Source organism: Haliaeetus leucocephalus, unplaced genomic scaffold (assembly GCF_000737465.1).
Source record: "Haliaeetus leucocephalus isolate CR32 unplaced genomic scaffold, Haliaeetus_leucocephalus-4.0 Scaffold696, whole genome shotgun sequence".
Taxonomy (NCBI): Eukaryota; Metazoa; Chordata; class Aves; order Accipitriformes; family Accipitridae; genus Haliaeetus; species Haliaeetus leucocephalus.
Genome location: NW_010973132.1, coordinates 3,676,766 through 3,701,279, shown reverse-complemented (window position 1 = coordinate 3,701,279; position 24,514 = coordinate 3,676,766). Strand labels below are relative to the sequence as shown.

At 47.4% G+C, this 24,514-nt stretch overlaps 2 protein-coding genes across 4 annotated transcripts in view; one reads left to right on the top strand and one right to left on the bottom strand.

The window, feature by feature from the left end:
- The first annotated feature begins 666 nt into the window (after positions 1 to 666).
- Positions 667 to 11,013, top strand: ARFGAP2 (ADP-ribosylation factor GTPase activating protein 2). 2 transcript variants are annotated; one of them, XM_010580129.1, is made up of 17 exons: positions 667 to 819; positions 1,069 to 1,187; positions 2,165 to 2,237; positions 2,765 to 2,896; positions 2,989 to 3,069; positions 3,892 to 3,994; positions 4,480 to 4,536; positions 5,696 to 5,740; positions 6,862 to 6,914; positions 7,351 to 7,487; positions 8,018 to 8,149; positions 8,629 to 8,757; positions 8,838 to 8,966; positions 9,350 to 9,476; positions 9,599 to 9,689; positions 9,808 to 9,926; positions 10,355 to 11,013. In XM_010580129.1, exons 1-17 carry the CDS (start codon positions 748 to 750, stop codon positions 10,373 to 10,375), a joined length of 1,620 nt encoding a protein of 539 aa, XP_010578431.1. In that variant the 5' UTR covers positions 667 to 747; the 3' UTR covers positions 10,376 to 11,013. The 2 variants fall into 2 exon arrangements, with proteins under 2 accessions (XP_010578431.1, XP_010578432.1); XM_010580130.1 differs by lacking the exon at positions 5,696 to 5,740.
- A 1,273-nt stretch (positions 11,014 to 12,286) lies between these two features.
- The window catches only part of LOC104839693 (chromosome unknown open reading frame, human C11orf49), an 86,028-nt gene continuing 73,800 nt past the window's right edge, over positions 12,287 to 24,514 (bottom strand). Inside the window, exons 5-9 of one of the 2 annotated variants that reach the window (XM_010580127.1) lie at positions 21,672 to 21,757; positions 18,882 to 19,077; positions 17,183 to 17,292; positions 13,832 to 13,895; positions 12,287 to 13,321 (exon numbers count right to left, since the gene is read on the bottom strand). In XM_010580127.1, coding sequence (XP_010578429.1) covers positions 13,120 to 13,321; positions 13,832 to 13,895; positions 17,183 to 17,292; positions 18,882 to 19,077; positions 21,672 to 21,757 — 658 coding nt within the window. In that variant the 3' untranslated portion in view covers positions 12,287 to 13,119. The remainder of the gene's footprint in view (positions 13,322 to 13,831; positions 13,896 to 17,182; positions 17,293 to 18,881; positions 19,078 to 21,671; positions 21,758 to 24,514) is intronic. The other variant, XM_010580128.1, reaches the window with a different exon arrangement.

Sequence of the window (24,514 nt, the reverse complement as noted above, 5' to 3'; positions counted from 1 at the left end):
TGCTAGCGTGATTACCGCACAGGATTAGGTAGTGCCGCTCGCGGCTCTCGAGAAGTCTCCAGCTGACTAAATCCTTTCCAAGTCTGCTCGCTTGTGCTAGCTAGTGTACCAAGACCTGGTGGCCTGAGGTCCAGAGGCTGCAGCAGGCGACGCCTGTAAGCACCCATCTGAGCTTCTTCTCAGGGAGCAGCTGGTACGGTACCAAGGCAGGTATGGCCTCCCTGCTATTCTACAAAGCCTCCCTCTGTCCGGGCCCGCTCCCTTCTGCTGCATGCCTGCGTCGCGAAGGGGCTGAGGGAACACGGTGACCAGCCAGAGCTGACGGGGGTCGCGGGAACGTCCCCGGTTCGCGTTCAGACTCAGGAAGCGGTTTGCAGGGGACGATGCCGTGAAACTCGAGAAGCGGCGGGGCCGGCAGGCCGGAGCAGCGGCCGGTGTGATGGCGGGGCTAGCGCAAGGCGCCGAGGAGGGACCCTGACCCGAAACGCCCACCCTGGGCGCCGGGGCCGCCCCTGAGCCCCTTCCCGGGGAACAGCCGTGGCGGTTGGAGCGGTTAATGGCGGAGCGGCGCCGCGCCGTGCCCCCCCCCGCCGTCATGGCGACCGGGCAGGTAGGGGCTGACCCCCGCGGGGACCCATCCGCGGCCCGGTGTGGGCTCAGGCGGCACCCGTACTGCGGCCCGACCCCCTGCGCCGATTGGGCCCGGCCGGCACCCGTCGCCGCAGTGGTGTCTGGGAAGGAGAGAACATGGCGGCGGAGCCGAGCAAGACGGAGATTCAGACTCTCTTCAAGCGGCTCCGGGCAGCGCCGGCGAATAAGGTAGCCGGGCGGCGCCGGGCGGCCTCCCGCCTTTCCGAGAGGGGCTGCTTCGCTGCGGCCGCGGGATGGGCTCGGGCCAGGCGCCGCTGGGCTCCGGGCCGCGCTGCGGCGGTGAGGCGGCCGGGTCGGGGGGCTCCTGGGGAGCGCGGCCGGGCAACGGGGGGACGGGGCACCGGGGTGCGGCGGGGGGTGGAGGAGCGGCAGAGCCGCCGCCGCCTCAGCCCGGCCGTCCCTCTGCCTTCGCTTTAGTCGTGCTTCGACTGCGGTGCCAAGAACCCGAGCTGGGCCAGCATCACCTACGGGGTCTTCCTCTGCATCGACTGCTCCGGCGTCCACAGGTCCCTGGGCGTGCACCTCAGCTTCATCAGGTGCGTGGGGCCCGGGAGCGTGGGCGGCGGGGAGCTCCGGCCCGTGGGTGACCCCCCGGGCAGGCCCGGAGCCGCGGTGCCTCGTTGGTGTGGGAAGACGCAGGGAGTCGGTTAGAGAGGAGCGTTAGCGGAGAGCGATCGCCTCGGGTTGTATGGGGCTTGGTCGCTGGAGGTTTTGGGTCACTCGGCCCTTCCAAGATGGAGTTTCTGAAGCGCCTCAGCAGAACATCGACACGTTGCTTTCGCTAACCTTGCAGAAACAGTGTCTGGACTCCGAACTGTAGAATCTGAGAGGAGAGTGTGGTTTGTGAATCGTGCCAGTAAAGCAGCAATATGGAAGTCTTTCTTGTATTGCTGAGCGAGGCAAAAAGAGGAATATTATTTAATCTTTTCTGTATCAACCTAGGGAGGAAGATAGTTGGGTTTTGGATTTGGAGTAGGAAGTTGGATTTTCAGCCTATTGATCTTATTTTCAGTACTTGTAGAAGTTAGTATTTTAAGTGACAGAACTGTGACCTTTAATTATTCAGAGATAAGTTGAGTAACTGGTATGAGACGTGCTCTGTCACCTAGCTTTACTTGGTTGTTTTTTCAGTTGCTTTGTCACGTGTTCTGGCCTAATCTGTGGGACGGGCTGAACATGAGTCTCTCATGTTGTGGCGAGATCACATGTAGAATGAAAGTTGTTGGCTGGGCTTTCCTAGCTCAAGCTCCGCCCTCTTAAGGAACACGAGTGAGAGGTCCTCTAAGTTTGGACACTGTCATTTGGAGTGAAGCTGAAGATATTTTTTTTTTCCTCACTTTAACAGTTCAAATTAATTTCTTATGGGAACAAAAAAGTTACCAAGATCTTCTTTCCCCTTTTGCCCCCTATGCTTTGGAATAGTAGTGGGATGTCTGACCGTTCTAGCTCAGAGCTTGCTATTGCATTTGGCATGTCTGCACATTATTAATAGAAATAATTTGTTCTCACGCAGGTCCACAGAGTTGGATTCTAACTGGAACTGGTTCCAGCTGAGGTGTATGCAAGTGGGCAGCAATGCCAACGCGGTGAGGAGCCTCTGTAGGCATTTTGCTTGCTTTCCCCCTTGCTAATCCACATTCTCTGGTTTTTGTCACTTTCCTCTGTGTGGCTTTTTGGGTACCAACCACTGCATCTTTTTTGGAAACGTGTAATATGGGGAGGTGTTTGTCAGGTGTGCTTCGAAGTCAGATTGTGACCTTTGAATGCATTGCTTTCTGAGGTGCAGATTTGTCCTTACATCTCATTTAAATGACAGACATAGTCCTCTTAAAGGAAAGAATTAGAAACACTGATCAGTTTGAAAGCTCATGCTCAGCATTGTGACTCAGAAGCATCCTCCTGTGGAGGACAGGGATGGTTTTCTTAGCCCTCTGGGGCCTAGAGTGAGACTTCTTGGGCAAAGCTCATCAATTAATGGTTGGTTCATGCTGTGTGCTCAGTATATCATCCCCTGTCTCTGGGAAGCTTCCTTTTTCTGTTGAGTTTGAGTTATGTCTAATGCTCGCTTGAGTCTGATCTAGCAGTTGGGAGACAGAATGTTCTTCTCTTTCAGACTGCTTTCTTCCGCCAGCACGGCTGCACTACCACAGATGCCAATGCTAAGTATAATAGTCGAGCTGCCCAGATGTACAGGGAGAAGATCCGGCAGCTGGCAAGTGCTGCCATGGCCAAGTATGGCACTGATGTAAGTCCGAGCAGCTCCGTACTGTTAAGAGGTGTAGTGCTGCATGCTGAGTCTTGTAGGATATCTTGGTTTTTCCCCTCTCCTCTCTTTAGCTGCTTATAGATGGACTGAGTGGAGCCCCTGGGCACTCCCCTGACAAGAGTGATGCTGATTTCTTCATGGAGCACACACAGGTGAGAAGAACTGTCTAAACCAGATGGCTTTAACAGCTCTCAAATAGCCAGCTGTTCAGCTAAGAGCAGTCCCACTTAGTTTGGAAGGACTCTTAAGTTGTATACTCGTTCAGCACTAACATGCAAGAACTAAGATTCTGTCATCAACCTGGGACATAGTCACAGATCTAAACAATCCCTTGTGGAGCCTGTAATATCCATGTCCTTTGTTTTGTAGACCATCTTTATCTTCAAGGAATACTCAGAGCTGCCAGCAACTCCCTGGAAAATGCTTTGTGTGCTGTGTTAATGCATAGTCTCTTTGTACAGCTAAAGCAAGGGCTGGCTATTACTTTGAGCTTCTGGTTTAGTCAGCTTTTCACTGCATAGACCCTCGTAAAGTGGATTTGAGCAACTGTTTGCACAACGCTAGGCAGACTTTCTCAAGTGAATAGAGTAACGTGAGAATTGGCTGTATGGGAATAAAGACGGTGGAAGCTGAGATTATTTTTTTCCAGGGAAACTCATTCACATTCTTTCTCCCAGATTTGAGCTCATCTCTTTAGCCTGGGAAGTCCGTACAGTAGCCAACAGTGATGCTGTCGTTTCTCCTGGCCTTCCATTCAGCTTAGCTTCTGGGTTTTTTTCTTTAATTTTTGTCCCTGCTAAGGGAATGTGGACTTGTCCATATGTTGCCTTGTCTTCAGTGAAGGCATAGTCTGGAGGTTGGAACACGTTTTCTTTGGCCTAAAACTGAATACAGGTCGCTAAACCTGAAGTAAGTTCAGGATTGTTGGGTTCATTCATCTTCTGCAAATGACTGGAATGAGCATCTCCTTGCAGTCTTCCAGTACCTGGGATGTAGCAGATGCCAGCCAGAATCCTGCACAGTCTTCCCCGGAGATGGAAAAAGCAGCAAAGTCATCAGAAGGCAGCGATGTGTCAAGTGAGTTCCCTGCTGAATAATTTTCCCAAGAACCTGACTTCCTTTCCAGGAGCATACACTTCTGTACCACAGTTGGAAGAGCTGAGTTTTTGCTTTGGTTCAGGCTTGAAGGAGTGGAAGCTCTGTGCGCTCTATGATGTTTAGTTAAATTAGTGGAGACTTCTAAAAACACTGCTCTGTTTGGGATCAGTTCTCTGCTTTTTCTCAAATGCACACAAAACTGAAGGAAGACAAACAACTTTCTGTATTCCCCTGCAGTGTTTGCTTTCTTTTAATGTGTTAAGAACACTGCAGAGGGAGTAACTTGCTCTGTGGAGACATGAAGTTGTCATGCTTGGAAAACTGCACGTTTCAAACTGTAACTTCACTTGTTTGGGGTGGGGGCAGAGAAGGTAAAAGAGATGCAGTGGAACTGTGCGCACACTGAAAAGAAAGGGGTTGAGAATCTCTTTGCTGAATGTTCTCTTCTGTTTTTGTGCCCGCAGATTCCAGCCAGGGCCCCTCTATTGACTTATTGAGCACATCTCCTAAAGCTCCTCTAGGTAAGTAAGACTCTTTGTTATCTCTCAGATCAGTCTTGCTCTTATACCTACTGTTCAGTAGTAAGCTCAGTGGAGCTGGAACTGATGAGCCAATTTCCACAACATCTAAAGGAGCTTATCTTCCTGTGGAGCCAGTACTGAGGATCTCCGTTAACCCCAAAACCAAGCCACAGTTTACCGGAGGTTTTCTCTTCCTTTGGACGATTGAGTTCAAAGCTGTCGCCTTCCCAAAAGCTTGTTTTCATTTTTTGAGCTTTGGACAAAACTTGGCATTTGCATATAAATAACTTGGCTGATCAAGGCCATGTATTCTTTGTTTTTTGGTTTTGTTTTGGTTTTTTCTTCCCCAAAGCTTTGGAGTCAAATGAATTTTTAGCTTCCAGAGTAATAGGGATTTGTGTCCTAATTCTCCCCTGCCATTACTGTCCTGGCTGCACACAGAGCATCTAGCTGGAGCTTCTTTTCTTGTTGAGAGCGTGCTCCTAGCTGTCGTGGTTTCACCCCAGCTGGCAACTAAGCTCCACAGAGCTGCTCACTCACTGCCCCTTGGTGGGATGAGGGAGAGAATCAGAAGAGTAAAAGTAAGAAAACTTGCGGGCTGAGATAAAGACAGTTTAATAGGTAAAGCAAAAGCCGTGCACACAAGCAAAGCAAAACGAGGAATTCATTCAGTGCTTTCCATCGGCAGGCAGGTGTTCAGCCATCTCCAGGAAAGCAGGGCTCCATCACACCTAATGGTTAATTGGGAAGACAAATGCCATCACTCCGCACGTCCCCCTCTTCCTTCTTCCCCCAGCTTTATATGCTGAGCATGACATTGTATGGTCTGGAATACCCCTTCTGTCAGTTGGGGTCAGCTGTCCCAGCTGTGTCCCCTCCCAACTTCTTGTGCCCACCCAGCCCGCTCGCTGGTGGGGTGGGGCGAGAAGCAGAAAAGGCCTTGGCTCTGTGTAAGCGCTGCTCAGCAGTAACTAAACCGTCCCTGTGTTGTCAACACTGTTTCCAGCACAGATCTAAAACACAGCCCCATACCAGCTACTGTGAAGAAAAATTAACTCTGTCCCAGCTAAAACTAGCACACTAGCCCACAGTGGGTTCATCCTGGGTGGAAAGCCTGTGTCCTCAAGCGTCTATTCCCTGTTTTGTGTCTCTTCCTCAGACATGTCTATGTATCTATCAACACAAGGGCCTGCTCCTGCCAGAGGTAACTGGCTAACAGCTGGCCTGCACTGGCTGCTTGTGACAACTCTGCCTGCCCCTTCTGTGACTCTGCCTTCAACTCTAACTTTAGCTTCCTGTGCTTGGAGGGAGAGAATGAGCCAAAGCTTACGTGTATCATATTGGGATTTAAACCAACTATTCCATATCTGGAAAGGGATCTTATTGACATTTCTGTTAAATGTTTCCTGACAGTAATAAAAAAAACCCCCAAACAACCCCAAATCAAGTGTTAGGAACAACAAGCTGAAAAAGTCTTGGGTAGTGTGAGTGTTTTGAACCCCCCTATTTCAAAAACGTATGCTAAGACTAGAAAAGTTACAGGAAACACTGTTGAGAATGATCTAAAGTATGGGTTGACAAAAGTCATGTGGGTGTAGAAAGTAAGGAGACACTTCTGTGGAAGAAAAGCCCAACAAGGGTGACAAAAGATTTTGGAACTACATGTTGGAAGCTGGGAAAATGTCCTGGGCAGTCCGTCTCTGTTTGCTTTGTTCTTATGCTTCTCCCCAGGCATCTGCGGCTTGGCTGGACCTTGGCTGGTTTTACAAGTGTGGCATGCTTCATGCCCTCAGAGTGACAGGTTTCTGGTGCAAGGTGTTGGGGAACCTGTTGCTCTTACAGCTCGCTGCACTGCAGGTCCATTTTGTTGTTGGTTGTCTGTTCATGTAAACATGACTTCAGGGTTCTTGCTTCTTTGTCCCTAAGGTGTTGGTGAGGAACTGACCTTCATGTGGCTCTGAAGCTGTATTTTCTTGGATTTATGTATGGAATAAATCTAGTCTTTCTTTATCTACCCTGATCCCTACTGGATAGGGTCACCAACTGCATGACACTTGGGAGAAGCTATTCAAAGGTTTTAGTTCACTTACAAGCTTCTCCAGCAACGGACATGCTTCCCTAGGCCACCAGCCTGCAATTGTGAAGCTTATAAGTGCATCTTTCACGGCTGGGTTAAGTCACCCAGGCTTCTGATGTGAAGCTGCATGGTGTGTCCTGGACTCTATAGCAGCTGGACTGTGGTGGATGTTTGTGTGGGTTGCTGACTAATTTTGGCTTCTTAAATTAATTTACTTCTGCTTATTTGCTACTTCCCTCCTCTTGCAGAACTTAAATCCTCACTCATTGGAAAGAAGAAGCCAGGAGCTGCCAAGAAAGGGGTATGTCTGAGCTCCTGTTTTATGGAGAGGAGGTAGAGCATGTCTAATATTACTGCTGTGCTTTCCCTAGCCCTTGCTTTATGCCCTTAACTAAGCTGTGTACTGAGAGATCCACTTGGGGAAGGGAGACCTTTGATTATATCACTGCTTATTTTGAAAGATAACTTGTATATTAATGGACAAAACCAATTAGGTTTTGGATCATTACTCATTGTGGTCTGAAGTGTATGTGGCTGATCTTTTAGCACTGGCCACGGATGGGTTAACAGAGTACGGAAGAACACCCAAGAGTTGGAAACGCTATTGGGTCTGTAGTTGTGACTACACAGGGAGACTAAAGGCCTGATCGGTGCAGCAAGAAGCAGGATTCTGGTTTTCTTCTATGATAAACAATCTAGGATGAAGAAATTGCATTTTTTTGGTTTTGTTTTTCAAGTTGGGTGCAAAAAAAGGTCTTGGAGCCCAGAAAGTGAGCAGCCAGAGCTTCAGTGAGATTGAGCGGCAAGCCCAGGTGGCAGAGCAGCTGAGGGAGCAGCAGGCAGCGGAGTCCAGGAAGCAAGCCGAGGAGTCCATGTAAGTGCCCTGTTTGGGCTGAATACCTTGCATACGTAAGGCAGAAGTAATACGAGGTTAATGCTGTTCGCTGTAGGACCACCTAATGTGAGCGTAGAACATGCTGCATAATAGAATGAGCAGTAGCTATAAGCCAGTATGGTCCTTATGGCAGGGCACAAGTTATACTGCTGTATTTTATTCAAATTACCATCCCTGGAAGAGTTTAAGGAGCAGATATGGAAGTATTTTGTGTTCCTGCTGGCCTTTGGACAGGACTGAAAAAGGCAAAGGATGAACTGGATGGGGTATTCTGTCTGAGAGGAGCAATGCTTACAGTAAGGAAATCATGGTTATCCAAAAAAGAGTTGAATCCCAGTGGAGGCAAGATGGGAAGACAAGCAGTAGCTTCTGTGCAAGGATTTTTGGCAGAGCTGTTGTGGAAATGGGTCTTTTGATGGGTTGTCAGGGTTACTCTCCCCCTTGCCCCTCCACAGCATGGGCTGGGGGGAGGGTAATGAGCTGGTACCCACCATAGCTCTTTCCTTTAGAGTGACCTCAATGCGACTGGCTTATCAGGAACTGCAGCTCGATCGGAAGAAGGAAGAGAAGAGACTTCAGAACCTTGAAGGGAAGAAGCGTGAACAAGCAGAGAGGCTGGGCATGGGCTTAGTGTCCAGAAGGTACTTGGCTGTGGATAGCATAGGACAAGACAGGTGCCTTGGAAGCACTGTGCTCTGGAAAAGTTTCCTGAAGGCAGTAGCTTGCTGCTTTTGTAACAGATAAGGAGCTGATTTAAAGTGCTCATTTGCTGGACTATGTCTAAATATGCTGCAGGCCCCAGAAAGAATGGGCGCTGTTCAGAGGTTCTAGTTCTCATTCGAGCTTTTTCAAAGATGCGTGTGGCCTGTCAGTGTCTAGCCCTAGAGCCCTGTTGCTTGACAGATGTCCCACTGCAGAATACTACGCTTAAGAAAGTAGCTCAAGACTTCTGAGGGAGTCAGGATAAGTGGTGAAAGGCAGCTGGTGTCCCACAACTTTCCCTCGAGACTTGTGGCACCTGCCCTGCCTGTGAAGGCCAGATTCAGTTTTGAGGCAGACTGGATGTAGGGGCTGGATGCTGTCAGACCCATCGGCCCTGAGTGCCTGTTTGTTGTGCTAGTTCTGTTTCACACTCGGTGATGTCTGAGATGCAAGTAATTGAGCAAGAGACGCCGCTGGCTGCAAAATCTTCCCGTTCCCAGTTGGACTTGTTTGAAGATGCTGGAGGCTTCACGTCTGGACCACCCAAGTAAGACTTGGTTTCAGTGTAGTCTTTGGCTTATTCCTGAATTTAATGTCTGGCCTAAATTACCTATTTTTGGTACCTAGGTACAAATATAATCCCTTCTCATTCGAAGATGCATTTGGCTCGCGATGGGAAACGGACTCTTCGTGGGGTATGGACAAAGAGGAGGAACCTGAGGTGACCATTTCCAGTATTCGGCCAGTTTCAGAGAGGTAAGGTGCCTGCCACTGCTACTGTATGTACCTTCCTTGTGTGGGGGACAAAGGGATAGGTCTAGGAGCTGTGGGGAGAGATGCTGCTGTGTTGCAACAGGAGCCTTGTGCTGCAGAAGATAACTTGCATGGACAAGGCCAAGAAAAAAGGCCTTGTGTGAAAGGCTTGGGCACTTCTTTGCGTGTCATGTCCCTAAGCTTGATACAGCCTTTATGGTCATTGAGTGCTGGCTGTCTTGAGGTGGGGAGAGGAGAACCCTGATGGTAGCTAGCACTTGAGGATTTGTTGCTTTCCTTTGATCACATGGAGTCTGAGAGAGAAGTCTGTTCCTTTGCTGTGTTGGTGAGCTTAAGCTGAGATGTCTCCTCTCTGTTTTCCTCAGACCCACCAGTAGGCGGGAGACAGAGAACAGGACATCTATTGTGGAATCCAACGAAGCTCGGCAGAAGTTTGCAGGGGCTAAAGCTATCTCTTCAGATATGTTCTTCGGGCGGGAGGCAGACGCTGAGGTAGATGCATTCTGCAGTGCTTAAGCTGGGATAGCTCTGGCTTCATCTCCTTCTGTTTGCTCAGGTCCTACTTTGTTCCCTTCCTTTATAACCTTTTTGGTTTGTTTTGTTTTCTGCTGCAGTATGAAGCCAGATCCCGACTGCAGCAGCTCTCAGGCAGCAGTGCCATCAGCTCTGCAGACCTGTTTGGAGAGGCTGAGAATGTGCACTCAGGTTTGTTAGCACTCAGCGGGCTGAGGAAGGGGGCAGCTTTGGAGGACCTAGGCTGGAGGGGGTCAGGGTGCTCTCTGGAACTGGGGCACTCCAGGCTAACTCCTCCTGGTTCTTGTAGGTGGTGTGTCAATTGGAAATGTCCTGCCTGCAGCTGACATTGCACAGTTCAAGCAAGGAGTGAAATCAGTTGCTGGCAAGATGGCTGTCCTAGCTAATGGGGTGATGAACTCCCTCCAGGTGAGGTTACGCTATGGCACCTTCAGACAGGCTATTGTCATGCTCAGGGACTTTCACCATGTCCTGGCTTCTGCTGGAATTATCATTGTCTTCTCAAATTATGTGGAAATCCCAGATAGAGACCCGTCTTTTGTAGCTGATGACTACACTACAATAGCTGAGCAATTTCAGGTGGCCAGTGAACTCTGCTTGGCCAACCTTACTCTCCTGCTGGACAGGACACTTTGTTATGTTGGGTATGCCTCTTCCCACAAATCCCAGGCAGAACTTAAAAAGTTAAGGCCATTTTACTTCCTGCCTTTCCATGGTGTCCTGTCTAGGTAACCTCAGACTGCATTCCAACCCCAAACACCCCAAGACCTTGTTATCTGTCTCTGGAGTTTGCCTGAAGTGTTGTAGCATGGTGTCTTGGTGTGTTTCCTCCCCAGGATCGTTATGGCTCATATTGATGACCCAGGGACTGCAACTCAAAGGGAAGCCAGCAAGAGGCACTGATGCCACCTTCACTGATGCAAACTCTGCAGGATTGTCTTAGTTTGTCTGGGGTGGGTGGGGAGGGGAGAAGGTAAGCAGAGGGGGTCAGGACATGGCTGTGCCCAGGATGCTTTCCAAATATCTCTGGATTCCACTCTATTAAAATTCAATGTGCCCTCATACCCACTGCTATCTACTAGCCAGTGGAGACAGGCCTTCTTACAGGGTTAACCTCACTGCTGTAAAAGATACGACAGGAACTCCTGGGCTGCCCTCATCAGTGCTCCTGTCCTTCTTGGCCCATACCTTAGCTCACCAAGTGACAGAGGAAAGGGGAATGCTATTTTTCTGAACATCGCGTTACCTGGTTCCTGTGGACTTGACTGTTTTTTTTCGTTCTGCTCAGTGCTCCCTATCCATGGTGCTGTGGAGTCCTCTGTATTTGCAGGGTCTGACTTTTACCATGGGTAATCCTTTTTACTGTCTTGTAAACCAGCATATATTGATGCAGGAGTGAAAAATCAAACAAAGCAAAGATTATTTTTTTAGCTTCTAATTACATCATCAGCAACAATGGCCCAGGTAAAGAAGTACTGTAAAGATATTTACTGGATCCCTTGTTATTTTGTTGTCCAGCTTTGGACTGAGGTCGGAGTCCTGAGCCTCTGACTCCACCCTGAGGTGAACTTCTACAGTGCAGCAGTGAGTGAGGACTGTCATTTTAGTCCTGTTCAACTTGGCTCTCTGCTCCTGACTCTGTTTTTAAGAGCAGCATGTTTTTATCTTCCTTGGACTATGGTCTTGAGGGCTGGGTAGTATTAAGAAAAAGGTGGGGGGGGAGGGCTAGTTTTGCAGTCCTAGCAAAAAGAGAGGCTGGGGCTGGTAATGGGCTTCCAGGAGCTTCACCTCTCCTCTCCACTTGGAGGGCCTGTGGTACCTGCAGGGCTGGGGGCGGGAAGGGAAGGGTTCCTCTGCCGCTGTGGGCAGGTGTTACACTGGTGGGGCAGGAGTGTGTGTGTGTGGGTGGGGGTAAGGGTCGGGCCTTCCTCTGGCTTTGCCCCTGGTGCGGTTGCAGAGTACTCGGAGCCAGGGTTCAGAGGGGACGGGATGGACAGTGGCATGCTTGCGCAGTGGGTGCTGACGCGGAGGCAAGTTTGGCCCGGGACCCCGGCTGAGGCAAGGGTCTGGCGTGGGCCCGTGAGTACCACCGCTGGGGCCCTGTGCTGCTCCAGTCTGGCCAGTACTGCTCTGCTCCCCACCCCATGCCAGGCCTTACCCCTGGCAGCGCCCTGAGGAAGGGCCAGGGCAGCCCAGAAGACCCCAGACGAAGCAGTGGCTTTATGCAGTGTGCTTTATTGCCGGGCTGTCACAGTTGCTTGCTGATGGTTGGGAGAGAAAGCACGGTTAGCGAGCACGTTAATAAATAAAATAACTTATAATAAATAAATAACACCTCCAGCTACCTCCACAGGTGGGGCTGTGGTACAGACTCAGCAGTAGTTAGGGGATTAGTCTTAAAATAGCTCCAGCATGTGTTGAATCTACTCAGCTTAGGGCTGCTATAAGCTTTGGGTTACTAGCTCTTAGTAGCCCACACAGCAGCATTTTATGAACAGGAAGAGCAAGGGCACTCCTGAAGAAGCAAGAGAAACTAAAGTTCCCCAGGAAATAACTAGTCTATGCAAGCTGAGGCACAGGAGCTGGGCCAGACAAAGCGTTCAGGACTGCGGAGGCCCAACTGCTGAGTTAGTTACCATTAACACAATGAGACGCTGCTTCTTTTTGTAGTTGTAAGGGCTACGCTGTGATGCTACAACAATGCTAATATTTACAAAAAATACCCAGGACTCGTTTGATAGTTGCTTCCTTCTGCCCTAGTGCTTCTGCCCACCCAAACCCAGCAGATGCTCTATATGTTTGCAAGCCACACCACCTGCGGCCAAGGGATTCAAAGACTTCTTCCCTCTCTCTCCCACTCCCCCAACCCCCTGAAGCTCACTTTTCCAAATGACCTTAATACGCTGTTCAGAACAGAACTCAGTACAGCAGAGGAGCCAGATAGCACCATACAGTACTTTACTGCAACCTGGCTTATTTGCTATATTTGCTTTGGCAAGTCTTGGACACATGGAGGAGGAAGTAAAGACAGGTGGCATGGCAATACCTAAGCCTTCTTTCTTTTCTAGGAACTTAGGAATTTCTCCACCTTTGATCATACACAGGTGCAGCTTTACTGGGAATAATTATAATGGAGCGCGAGTGCAGAGGTGCTGCTGGCGATTTAACCACTCTGTTGTCTTAGGCCAAGTCTGAACACAGCTACACAACAAAACACTGGCAAGCGGCCTGCACTTGCACTCCCACTACTGCAGCACCTGCTGAACCGGGAGGGAGAGCCCCAGTGAGTGAATACACAGCTATTTCCAAGTGGAGGCAGAGCTAGCATCCGCTGGCTTGCCAGCAGAGGGTAGCATAACTCTGCAGCTGGAAATAGCTTCTGCAGAGGAGCTATTCCTGCACGAATTTGGAGCTAGGAAAAAGGCAGAGTTCTTCCCGGGAAAAGATGGGTGGACCTGGCAACGGGGACTGGCACAGCCACACACATGCTGGTGATGTGGACAGAACCCACCATCAGAGCAGATGCTGTGGGAGGAGGTGCTGTTTCTGCAGTAGGTTCTGGAGAAACCCAAGATGGGAACGGTGCCCACCCTCACAACCTTCAATTTTCAGAGGAGTCTGTCTCTTCATTGGAGCCTTCACTCTCAGCATCCATTTTTCGCCGATGGTGTAGAGGTTTCCAGGGAGAGTTAATCCTGGGTGAGTTACGGACAGGCAGATTAGCTGTGTCCCCGCTGGAGCTGGTAGGACTGGAGACGGAAAGCCCTGAAACCTGAGCTATCCTGAAAGAGAAAAGACAAATGCTAGGCAGCCTAACTTGTCATCTCCAACCTTTAGGGTAGCAGTTTTGGAGTGAACCTGGGAGGAGGACTTAACTCACAGCTAGCACAGGGATGGAAAGGTGTTGATGGCACAGAGAGGGAACACCTTGTGCTAGTACCTACCAGACTCGCTGTGTGAATCTTTCTTCCTGTTTAAACAGATCTTTCTTCTGGGCTGAGCCTGTGTCCTCCAACACTCCTAGTTTTCACCATCCAAACGCAATTTCCCTGTTCATTAGAGACTCCTGCTTCCTCTAGACCCCTCTTTGAGGCACACTTTTCCACTCTATTTCTACAGCCTTTTCTAAGGATTTTGTTAGCTGCACCAAGGCACCCCAAAGAAAGAGGCCCCCTCTGCTCAGGCTGCACTGTTAGCTCCTCTATTGTTTTATAGTAGAGCAAAGGAATAGGGACAGTACTTTACTAAAGTCTTCCTTAGCATGCTACCATTAATCTGTTGCTTTACCTCCTACTTTAGGCAACTCCACTTACAATTTCTCAAGTTCCTGATCCATGGTGGGGTCCAGAAACAAGTCTCCTTTATCTGGCAAAGCCCCTGGAAAAAAAAAAAAAAAAAGGAAAGTATCAGAGCAGAGTTAGGCTATTCATTCTTAAAGAAAAGCGCTCACTCCATAGCAGTATCTAAAATCTGCCCTGCAAGACAGAGAAGACTCTTCTTTATACCTATTAGAGAAATGGACACTGAATGTTGAGGATCATGGAGAGATAAAGAATGATGATCCATATTATGTGTCCTTCACATAGACTGTAGCTGAGCTCAGACGAAACAGGAGGCACTTTCAGTGGTCTCACTTCTCAGAGAACTTGAAGAACTCTAAGGATTGGCAGTTTCCATTCACTACACAAAACTACTGAGTACTGACTGTCAGGGAGATGACAGTCTTGTCAACTTCGAGCCTCTGCCCTATATAGTCACCAGTCCCAGATCCTATCAGAGCAATAGATACGTTGCTGTCTGTGCCGCAGCCTGAAGCATGTGCTGTACCACCCAGGGAGATGTATACTTCTGTGCCACCTGCCTTTCTTGTGGTGCAGTGAGCTCGCGGATCAAAATACTCCACAGATGTAACACTACTGCTTTCCTTGCAATTCAGGAAAGGCAGGCCTGACTCTGGTGCACATTAAGTCCACAGAAATATGGATGGACTGTGCTCTAGTGTTGCTTGCTGTCTGGGTGAGAACGTGAAAGGCTGGGCCAGTAATTGGGTACCCTCTCTCAGCATAAGGTCAGCATGCTCCTTTTCAGGATGAAGGACATGGTGTAGTTCAGGACTGGAACAGCTGGTTGATCATCCTTGCCATTGTCTCTGAAAGGACACTGGCACCTCAGGAAGAGCCCAGAAAGGAAGATGGGGCTCTTAGGAAAGCCCTCCTTCCTAATTCTGTAACAAACTTCACCTTCTACGAGGGTTGTGGGAGGGTGTGATCAGCCAGCACAGAGATGACAGGAATTGCCTACCACAGCCTGAATAGTGCCATTGCACGCCAGGACAAAAAAAATCCACTTGGTAATATGTACCAACAGCGCAGTGAGGAATACTCTTGCTTTTCAGGAGACCAGGGTGCTACACTCAGTACTTTTGGGAAGGAGCTTTGTACTCCCTGTGGGGACACAGACCTGGTTTATGGCCCCGGCACCTTGCTCTTGAAGGAGGGCCTGGAGAGCCACCTGCCTCACATAGGCAAGCTGGCAGCAGTCACCAAAAATGTAGCAATGAGTGTCCAAAAATTAGAAACAGTTTAGACCAGAAGCGACTCCCCCACTTCTTCTGGTTCTGGCCTTCCCCTCCTGCAAATGAACAGGAAAGCCTGGCACCGCAACACAGAGCGTCAGGAGGTCCAGTGGAGTGCCCCAGACTGCTCCCTTTCATGAATTCAATTAAAAGAATAAACAGCTAAAGCTTAACTTGTTTCTGCATTTGAAGAATGCACAGTGAAGTCTCTAGGGCACAAGAATTACTTGGGAGAGTCAGTAAATAACACTTAAAGGATTCACGAATCAACACTGACATTGGAGTTAGGCTGCGGATTCCAGTCTGCCTGACAAACTCATCGGCGCTGCCCCAGCCTGAATGAGCCACTCTAATCCCTATCCCTGTTCCTCAAGGGGGGCTACTGGCTTTGTGAGACCAGAAAGAAGGCAGGCATCCTGACCGAAAGCTCCTTTGCCTGAAACTGCCCTCATGAAGGGCTTTGGGGAGCTTGTGATCCCCTACAGACCAAAGACTATTGAAATCATCCTTCAGGAGAGACTAAAAGACACCAGGCAAAGAATCCTCCTTTCCTTGCCAAGACGCTAGCACCTGTCAGACTTGTGGTTGCTGCCCCTCCTCTGCGAGAGGCCTCGGCAGGAGGCTGGCAGAGGGCCAGGGGACGGGCCCACATTAATGGAAAGGAAAACCCACACACTGTGTAGATGGCACAATGGAAGCAGTGGGCAGGAATTTTTTTTTCTGCTCATCTGTTTTCTTTCCACTCTACTAGAAGTGGATTTCGTAGAGCAGAAGAAAAAAAGATTTTGCTTGCTGCAATGCAGGCATCACCTTCCCCAGTGAATACACTGCTTCCTAAGCCTGTTTGCAGAGGGGATTGCAGGGCTGTTTTCATGCACCTTTGATATATAATCTCCATGTTGCTGGGTAAGCAGCCCTGCCCCAGAGGAGCATTAGCAGCTTAAATGGTTTGCTGTAAGAAGGGGCTCAGCCAAGGAGGGGACACTTTTACTCTACTATGACACACATCTATGCAAAAGAACAAGCCCTCAGGCAAGGTACACCTTTTCACTGAGGTTTGTCTTTGTAATATAGGGACTCGCAGATACTCAAGCCTAGAAGCAGAGAGAGAGGATACCTACCCAAAGACAGAGAAAGCCTACCCTTACTGGCCAGATGGTTTGCTGAGTGGAGATGAGTGAAGATGAGTGTTTGAGCCTCCACACATTTAAACATACCTCTTGGATACAGCCTTCTCAAACACAAAAAGCCATTTCTGTTCCCCTTTGCAAGAGGAAGAAGAGCACAAGCAAGACATATGGGGGCAATATGGAGTTGTGAGTCTGAACTATGTATGGATTACATACTGTCCTTTGTCAGTGCAACACTTTGCTTCCTTGCTCTAGAACAATATTGACCAGCACAACATGGAAATGAGCAGTGAGATGCTGCTTGGTAATCCCTCTGGTTCCCACAGCAGTCCGGTACAGAATTTTGTAGCAGTTTTGTGTTTTATGATACCACCAGATTTTCAGCAGGCCACAGATTAATATACTAGTGAGTTCACACTGCCTTGAGGGAAGATGGGAGAGAGCTGGGAAAGACCGGGCTTTGCGTCTTTGAGCCTTTGAGCCAAGGAGGCAGCAGAGGTTTTCCCATTAGGTGTGCCTCCTTTTCTTGCAGACAAGAGCAGTCACTTAAAATCTGTGGGAGAATGAAGGGCTAAAACATAGGATGGGACTTCAATTCAGTACTGTCGTCAGCAGTCAGCCACGTTACTTGTCTCCTGACCACCTCTGCCCAACCTTTATAGCCAAACATGTTAGAAGCACAGTTCTGCTAAAATGATCAGCTATTGAAGAGGTAACACATTGCTATCTTAGGGCAGCATTTCATATCTAATTTTATCCTTGAAGAAGCTCCACAGCTTCAAGCAGACAGTAAGGTGCAGTGTTATGTTTTTAAAGTTTAATCGATCAACAAAAAGATGAAAAACTTTCCGTCACTCTCTTCCTGACAGTGTAAAATCTGGGGCATAATTACAGAGGAAATCCCACAGAAATGCAGAATGACTGAAAATCTAGAGCTGTATCACTCATAGGAGTCTTACCTAAGGCTCTGTTGATCCCCTGATCCTTTGCAAGTGCCATAAGGAATCCATAGAAGGTCAGCCTCTGTGCACTACTCAACATTTCCTTCACAAGAGCAGAAGGTGGACAGCTACGAAAAGAGAGACAAAGAGGTCACCTTGTCTTTTAAATTATCATCTTTTTTTTTTCCAAGACCCAGCTCAAACTGTAGAAATAAACCCTTTTACCTGTTCTAATACTGTCAAGTTGCCCTGACTCAGTTTAAACCAAATAGCCACCAGCTTGCTTATTTAGCATTGCATCTGTTCCCCATTTGCTAAGCAAGATGTTTGAGCTGGAGTACATCCCTAGGAGCTGTGTTACCTGTCTCCATTCCAAGGAGAGGGAGAAAAGCCTAGATTCACTCAGAGGCATACACATCCCAACTCTTAGCATATTCTTTCAAAAATCAACTGGGAAATCCTTTCTTTTAGAAGACAATAAATTTTCATGAGGATCGTTAGGTTATCATCACCCTTTTATCCGTGACAGTCATCCAAGGGGCAGGAAAACCTCTCCAATGATAGCCTAAATATGTCAGAAAACAGTATTTAGGTGGTGACTAAATTGACATGTCCCCTTCTACACTCACCTTAACCCCTGGCCCTGACTTCTAAGCAGTATCATCATAGTGATTCTTGCTCTTGCCTAATACTTCTTAAAGGATTTCATGCAAAATAAAACTGCCTCATAAAGAGGAAGTGTTGAACAGTCCATGGTGTAGTGGCACCCCTGGGAGATGTGCGTGTGGGCTGGTGATCCCTCAGGCAAAGGTGGTTACCAAAGCCTGCCTGAGTATTGAGCTACTGGATGAAAGGCTGGGAATGGCTCCCCCCACAGTGCTGTGCAGAGCAGGACCTACCAGATGGGCTCACAGTATCCTTCCCATCTGAAGCTCTCAGGACATACAGGGAATGTAGAGCTTTTGTTATTTAAAAGAACAAAACAACCTGGCATCTCCATGCTTAGATATCTATAGTACTGGACAGCAGTTCAGCAGTCATTTTGTGGATCACAAATTTGGATTGAGGCACCTAAAGCAGGAATCAGGCGGAACTTGTGTCCTGTCTTTTTGTGGATCTAGCCCATGACCTTCTAGCAGGCCATGTGCTCGCTACGTGCAAGAAACTATGAAGAAAGTGTCTGTCAAAGCTATACAGTAAGGTCTGGTATTGCTCCATCCCCTGCTGAACTAAGGCTAGTCTCGTGCCTGGGATCTGTAACTGGAGACCAGCTCCTACACAGACTCGGGTACAGGCTAGCAGTGTGATCTTGTCGAGGTATTAAGGCTTCAAACTCCATCCACCCCAGTGGGCCTTTCCTATGCTTCAACATCCCAGAACACAACTGCACTTGTTTATCTCCTCTAGTTAACTCATGATGGTAGATAGACCTCTCCTTGATGAAAGTGCCAATGCAGAAGTGAGAAGGAAAGCAGAGACCCTAATCAATTCATTACTTCAAGAATCAGTTCAAATCCCATGTTTCTTAGGTCCATGAAATTGTTTCTCTCCTTTGGTTAAAGCAGTTCTGCTATGATCTTGCCCTTCATACTTCTCCCGTGAGATCTATTTGGGAGCTACAGCTTGTTCAAAGTCCTATATTTCTTCACAGCTCCAACCTTACAAAGGGTCTCCAAAGACACAGACTTCAAATCTGTGTTTTGGATTCTGTTCGTACCTGTATTTTGATCTGTCACACAAGGACTCTAGGCACTGATAGAAGAGAGATGCCTCCACCCCATCCAGTGGGCTGCAGTCATTTTGGGGTTGGCGCTGCCGATGTTGCCCAGAGGATGACGTTGGCACAATCACAGTATTTGGATTCTTACCAGCCAGCAGATCTTGATAAATGGCAGCCACGCTTTCCAGGAATTCTGAAAAAACAGAAAGTGACTTAAAACTCAGGGCTATAACCAGCAAAGCATCCTCCTGACCTACCAGACCTGGGATTAAACTGTCATTCCCTGCTCTGTGTTGTACACAGCACCAGCAGGAAATAAGCACAACACTACAGCATCCTGCATATTCAGATCAGATATTATGCAGGCATAAACAGCCATTTCCATATAAGTTGCTGGCTTCTTCCTGTCAGGATGATTATGGGAGGCCACTCACTCTGTTGAACAAGATTCTTCTCAAGGGAACAGAGGCTAGCTAGCACAAGGATAAAACAGTGGAGCGTCAAAATTAATGTCGAACACAAAACTAGTTTGCAAAGTCTGAAAAGTTTTCCTTCTCAATCTCTTGCCATTGATTAAGTACTCATCCAAGTTGGGAACAAACTAGGACAACAGGAGGAAAGGGAGCAAGTTAGTCAGGGCTCCAGGCTGTATCCCAGCTTGTCTCTGTGTTGCTCCAAAGTAAATATAACATGGGATCCAGAGGAAGGGCCAGGGCAGGCCAGGGCTAGAGTTGGCAGAAAGCCTCTCCCCAGGCTCCTCATACTACCCACTGTTTACTGCAGGAGTCTAATTTTAAACAAGTTTGTTTAGGGATGTGGTCAGCAGTTGACAAATCTAGATTCCATTTGGAGTGGTTTGCATGTGTGTGGGTTGGTGGGAGAGCGTATGACAGGCTGCGTGTGTGCATTGTGCCTGGGTGAACAGGAGAGGGATGGGACGTTTGAGTGTGTGTACACAAGGGCGGGCTTGTGAGGACTCCAGTGGCATTTAAGTCCCGAGTGAATGGAAGTGTAATGCTGTGTGTGAGGCTGGTGGAGAGGAAAGGCAGGATGTCAACAGGCCCTGAGGCTGTGCTGAGGTTCTGCAGCTCTGTGGAAACATTTGTTATATCGGAGAAAACTTTCCAAACACATTTTCTGGCCCTGGCTAAAGGCATTACAAGCCTGGTTCTGCCCAACCCAAAATCACCATTTGGAACTGTTTTTCTCTGATGAATTGTCATGGATAACATTGCGATATGCACAGGGGAGTTACAGGGAGAGTACATACAGAGAAGTACTGAGAAAAAGAGATTTTTGTATTAGGGATAGCAGCTGACTCTTAACTGCTATAAAGATGGAAACTGACAGGTTGGATCAGATCAGCAGGCCACCCAAATCTGCTCTCTGACCACAGACTTTGCTCCACCACAGCTTCTAGCCAGTGTCTCCCAGTATCCAAACCTAGCCCCTTTTGCCTGGTCAAGGCCAATTGTGAGCTATGTCCATCAGAGGGAGCTATTTAAGTGCGAGAGGACAGAAATCCACGAGCTTATGTTGCCTTTAGAAAGTGCTCTCTGTTGGGAGATGAGTAATTGGCACCCCAGTAGTCCCCACTGCCTGGGAGCACATCTAACTTTGATAAAGGAAATGCTTCCCTCTTTTTGCCCACTTAAGCAGTTCGCTGAATGAGATTCCCTTTCCTCAACCACATTTTAAGGGGGCTAGGACAAACAGGCCAATGTATTTTAAAGCAGTCTCCCTGTACAGAACAAGCACCTGAATCCTTATCCAAATTTCTCCCCCTTGTCTCGTGAACTTTAGTTTAAAGATATTCCCTGGAGATTTTTACAGATGTATATGTATGGGTGAGCATATGTAAATACACACACACAAACTAATATGATTTGATTTGTACTCTTCCTGTCAAGAATTTTAAAAGAAGTACCCCATCTAGTTAAAACTCAAACTGGGGGAGAGGAGTAGAATATGATAAATGACCAACAATATGAAGAAGGTAGATGGGGATTAACTGTTCACTTTCCCTTCCAACTAGGGGCTCTCAAATCAAACAAGAGAGGTGGTTCTTCATGGGACAGGTGCCACACCTGTGCAACTCCTTGCCAAAATGTGTTGTGGAGGTTACAAGTTTATGTGTCTTCAAGGGGAGGCTGGAGAAGTTCTTGGGAGAGGAGTCCACTGGGGGTTCTTAAACTCATGGAAACCATCACCCACATACCCAGGTCAGAAACACTTTGAGCTGAAACCAGCTCATAGTTGGGTGAGTATTAGGGGAAGAATTGCATCCATTTGTCCAGAATCTTTTCCTTTCAAGGCAGCAGCTGGTGGGCTTTTCTTAGAATCATAGAATCATTTAAGTTGGAAAAGACCTTCAAGATCATCGAGTCCAACCATTAAGCATCTTATCCTGTCTCCAGCAGCGACCAATACTTTAGAGGCAGAAATGCTGTATTAAGGAAAGGAAAAAAAATGTTCCTAGTAAAAGTTAATTGTTAGGTGCTAACATACTCTAGATAAAGCTGGAAATTTATGTCTGAAGGCTAAAATAAATATGTGCATAAGCCATAACAGTTACAGGTATCTTGTTATTCACAAAAATTTGGAACATTTTTATGAAACCTCCTATCTCTTGGCATCAGTAATGCCTGTCATCAGTAGATTCCGTTATTTATATATTTTCTGTGAAAACCCATATCCTTACAAGTTTCAAAAAAGTGCACGGATTGGGAAGCTGTAAAGTTGTAATGCTATACTAGTGGGTGAAATCATCAGCTTCCCAGCATTTACCTGAGTAGTAGAACTGGATCTGGAAAGCAAAGAGGAAATCAGAAAAAGACATCAGGCAATCCATAGCATCATCCATCAGCACAATCCTAGGATAAGATGAGAGAAACAGTTTAGCATCTACAAAAGAAATAAAATCTGTAACCAGGAACCCCAGATCTAGAGAAAGTACAGCTAGTGAGCTATATACAACTGGGGATTGCTAGTGGCTTGTCCCCAGTATAAGAGGTTAGGAGAGAAGAATAGGAATATCCACTGCTGTATGGATGTGGACACCCGAAAATCAAATGAAGGCAGCCTGAGAACCTGCAGCAAGGAGAAGATCCTGAATGTCAGTGCTATCACACACTTCAGCTACAGTGTGAACAGAGCAGTATGACATGGATGTCAAGCATTCAAAGCCTGGTGGACACGATGGAATGAACACTGGCATAAAAACTGCAAGGCTGGTTCACATGGCTATACAAAGAGGAACTGTGCCACAGACAGTTACACGAGTATTAAACCGGTGTAAGCAGAACGAGACTTATGCTATTCCTCTGTATACCAAAGTTCATCAATCTGGGATATTTTCAGATTCATAAGGATAACAAGAAGTATTAATTCCCAATCTATACTCAAACAAACTCCACTTGACTACAGAGGAAATAACATTGCAACAACAATCAGCTTTTTAATTACACCCTGTGAACATCCTATCCTCCCTTCCCGATGAATGAATTGGTCTCTATTCATATCTATCAAGTCTATCATTTGACTAAGAGGTCAAATTTCACAGAAACTGAAGACTTCTTGGGTCAGGGACAAAGTCTTCTTTCTCTCTGCTAAGCCCCAGGTGCATGTAGGGAGCTACATGCATCCCTATTTTGAAGCATACTTCATGAATATGGGAAGTATCAGCCACAGGCCATAAAGATGAAGTATAAGTGATAGCAAAGTCCAACTCCTCCTTTCAGGAAAAAATTCTGGATTTCAGAAATAAGTTAGGGAAAAAGCATTCATAAAAATGAAAACAAAAACAATGCTTTGGTCACTGCCACTACATGAGGATGAAAAGGTCAGTCTCTGAAGTGGGGAAAATCAAACTTGAGCTGATCAATGACAGCTCAGACTGGAAAACAGAAGGAAACACTCCACTTTGATGGGAAAAAACAGAGTATTCTGATGATGCTAAAGGAAGGTAGTTGGTACTTCTTTTCAACCCCATATGACCCCATACAGTCAGTATCTGGCATATCAGGTCATATGAGAAGGATTACCAGTTCATTATAGCCAAAGTATGGGTCATCTAGTAGGACCCTTTTGAATTCGGGGCCAAATGCAATCTGTGGACCAACTCCTGCAGCATCAATGGTCTAAACACATTGCTGGGGAAACACTGTTCTGTCTCATGTAAAAGATTCCAGGGAGCTGTGTGGGAGGCTGACCTAGAAGAGTTATAGGATCTTGCAAGAATTCCCTGCCACTCAGACCAGTTCTGTTCACTGTGGCAAAATCAAACATGTAGAGCAGCTTGAATTAATTATCTCAAAGAAGAAAGACTGGGGCTAAGAGGGTCCCCAGGAGAAAAGCCTGTATTTAAAACAAAACCCTTTGAAGATGTCAAAGTGCTTCTGATTTATTTATTATGTTCCAGAAGCCTCCTCCTCCTCCTCCTGTCTAAAGAAGCAGTAGCTTCAGTTCTTAATTCTTACTAATAAGCATGTTACTGAGATTGTCAGTGGCCACATCAAGGAAACGGCTTTGAAGCTGGCAGGCAAAGCATCTTCATCTCTCAGGCAATACTGCTCAGCCACTGGCGTTTCCAACCACTATTTAAGCACTGGAAATGCAATGGGCCATATCGCTGATGAGCTGCACTCCCTCCTTGGAAATGATGGTCTGCCTCCCAGACACCCTCAAAGCACAAGCTCTGAAGTGTTTGCCAGTGCATTTCTCCATCCTGGAGATGCAGGAGAACAACAGTGGAGGGTTTTTTAATATATTTGTTATGCAGAGAGACAATGTTACATCACCTTCATGACAATCAATTCATTTCATTTGTTCAGTCTGAAGCTATGGTCAATGGCTGTGCTCTGCAGCACCAAGTCTCGGTCTCTTACTTAGAGGAGAGCATGAGGAAGTAGGCAGAGGTCTGAGAATTTGCTGGACATTTCTTCCTGTTAAAGACAGAAAGGAGCCTCTAAGGAAGACTGTATGGCACATATGTGATGGAGGAGCATCTAAATAGAAGCAGGTGCACTCTGGTGCTGGGTTACTGACTCCACTTGGCCTAGGAGTCAGCACTCCGGAAATGTTGAGAAGTCTTTAAATCCAATACAATAATTTATGAGGAGATTGACTGCAGCTGGCTATTTCCCCCCACAGCCAGCTGACTGAGCAGTCAGGAAAGCTGGGAGAGCATCATACGCAACATATCTGCACCTCTTCCCTGAAGTATCTGGTGAGGAGAGAATCCTAGCCATGGACTGTAACCCAGACAGCAGGACCAAAACTGAGGATGAAATCTCAAAGTCTGAACTGCAACTCAAAAGAGTTCATCAGGTAGCTGATATTTCAAGGATTCTTTATTCATTCTTTCTTGTCCAAATTAGACTTTAAGCCCTCAGGAGTACAGACATATTTACAAAGTTCGTAGTCGGCACTCAATGAATAATGAAAATCAAGGAGAAACTTTGGAAAGGACTGAAGAAAGATGCCTACACTTGAAGGACTCTGGTAAAGGGTGTAGTGGTCTTTCAGGGTTCAAGTGGGTTTGGCTGGCAGGAAAGCCTTGCTACTGTGCCAATGGGGAAACTTTATGATCTACCAATTGTGGTTAAAATCTCAGAAACCCAGACTAGACA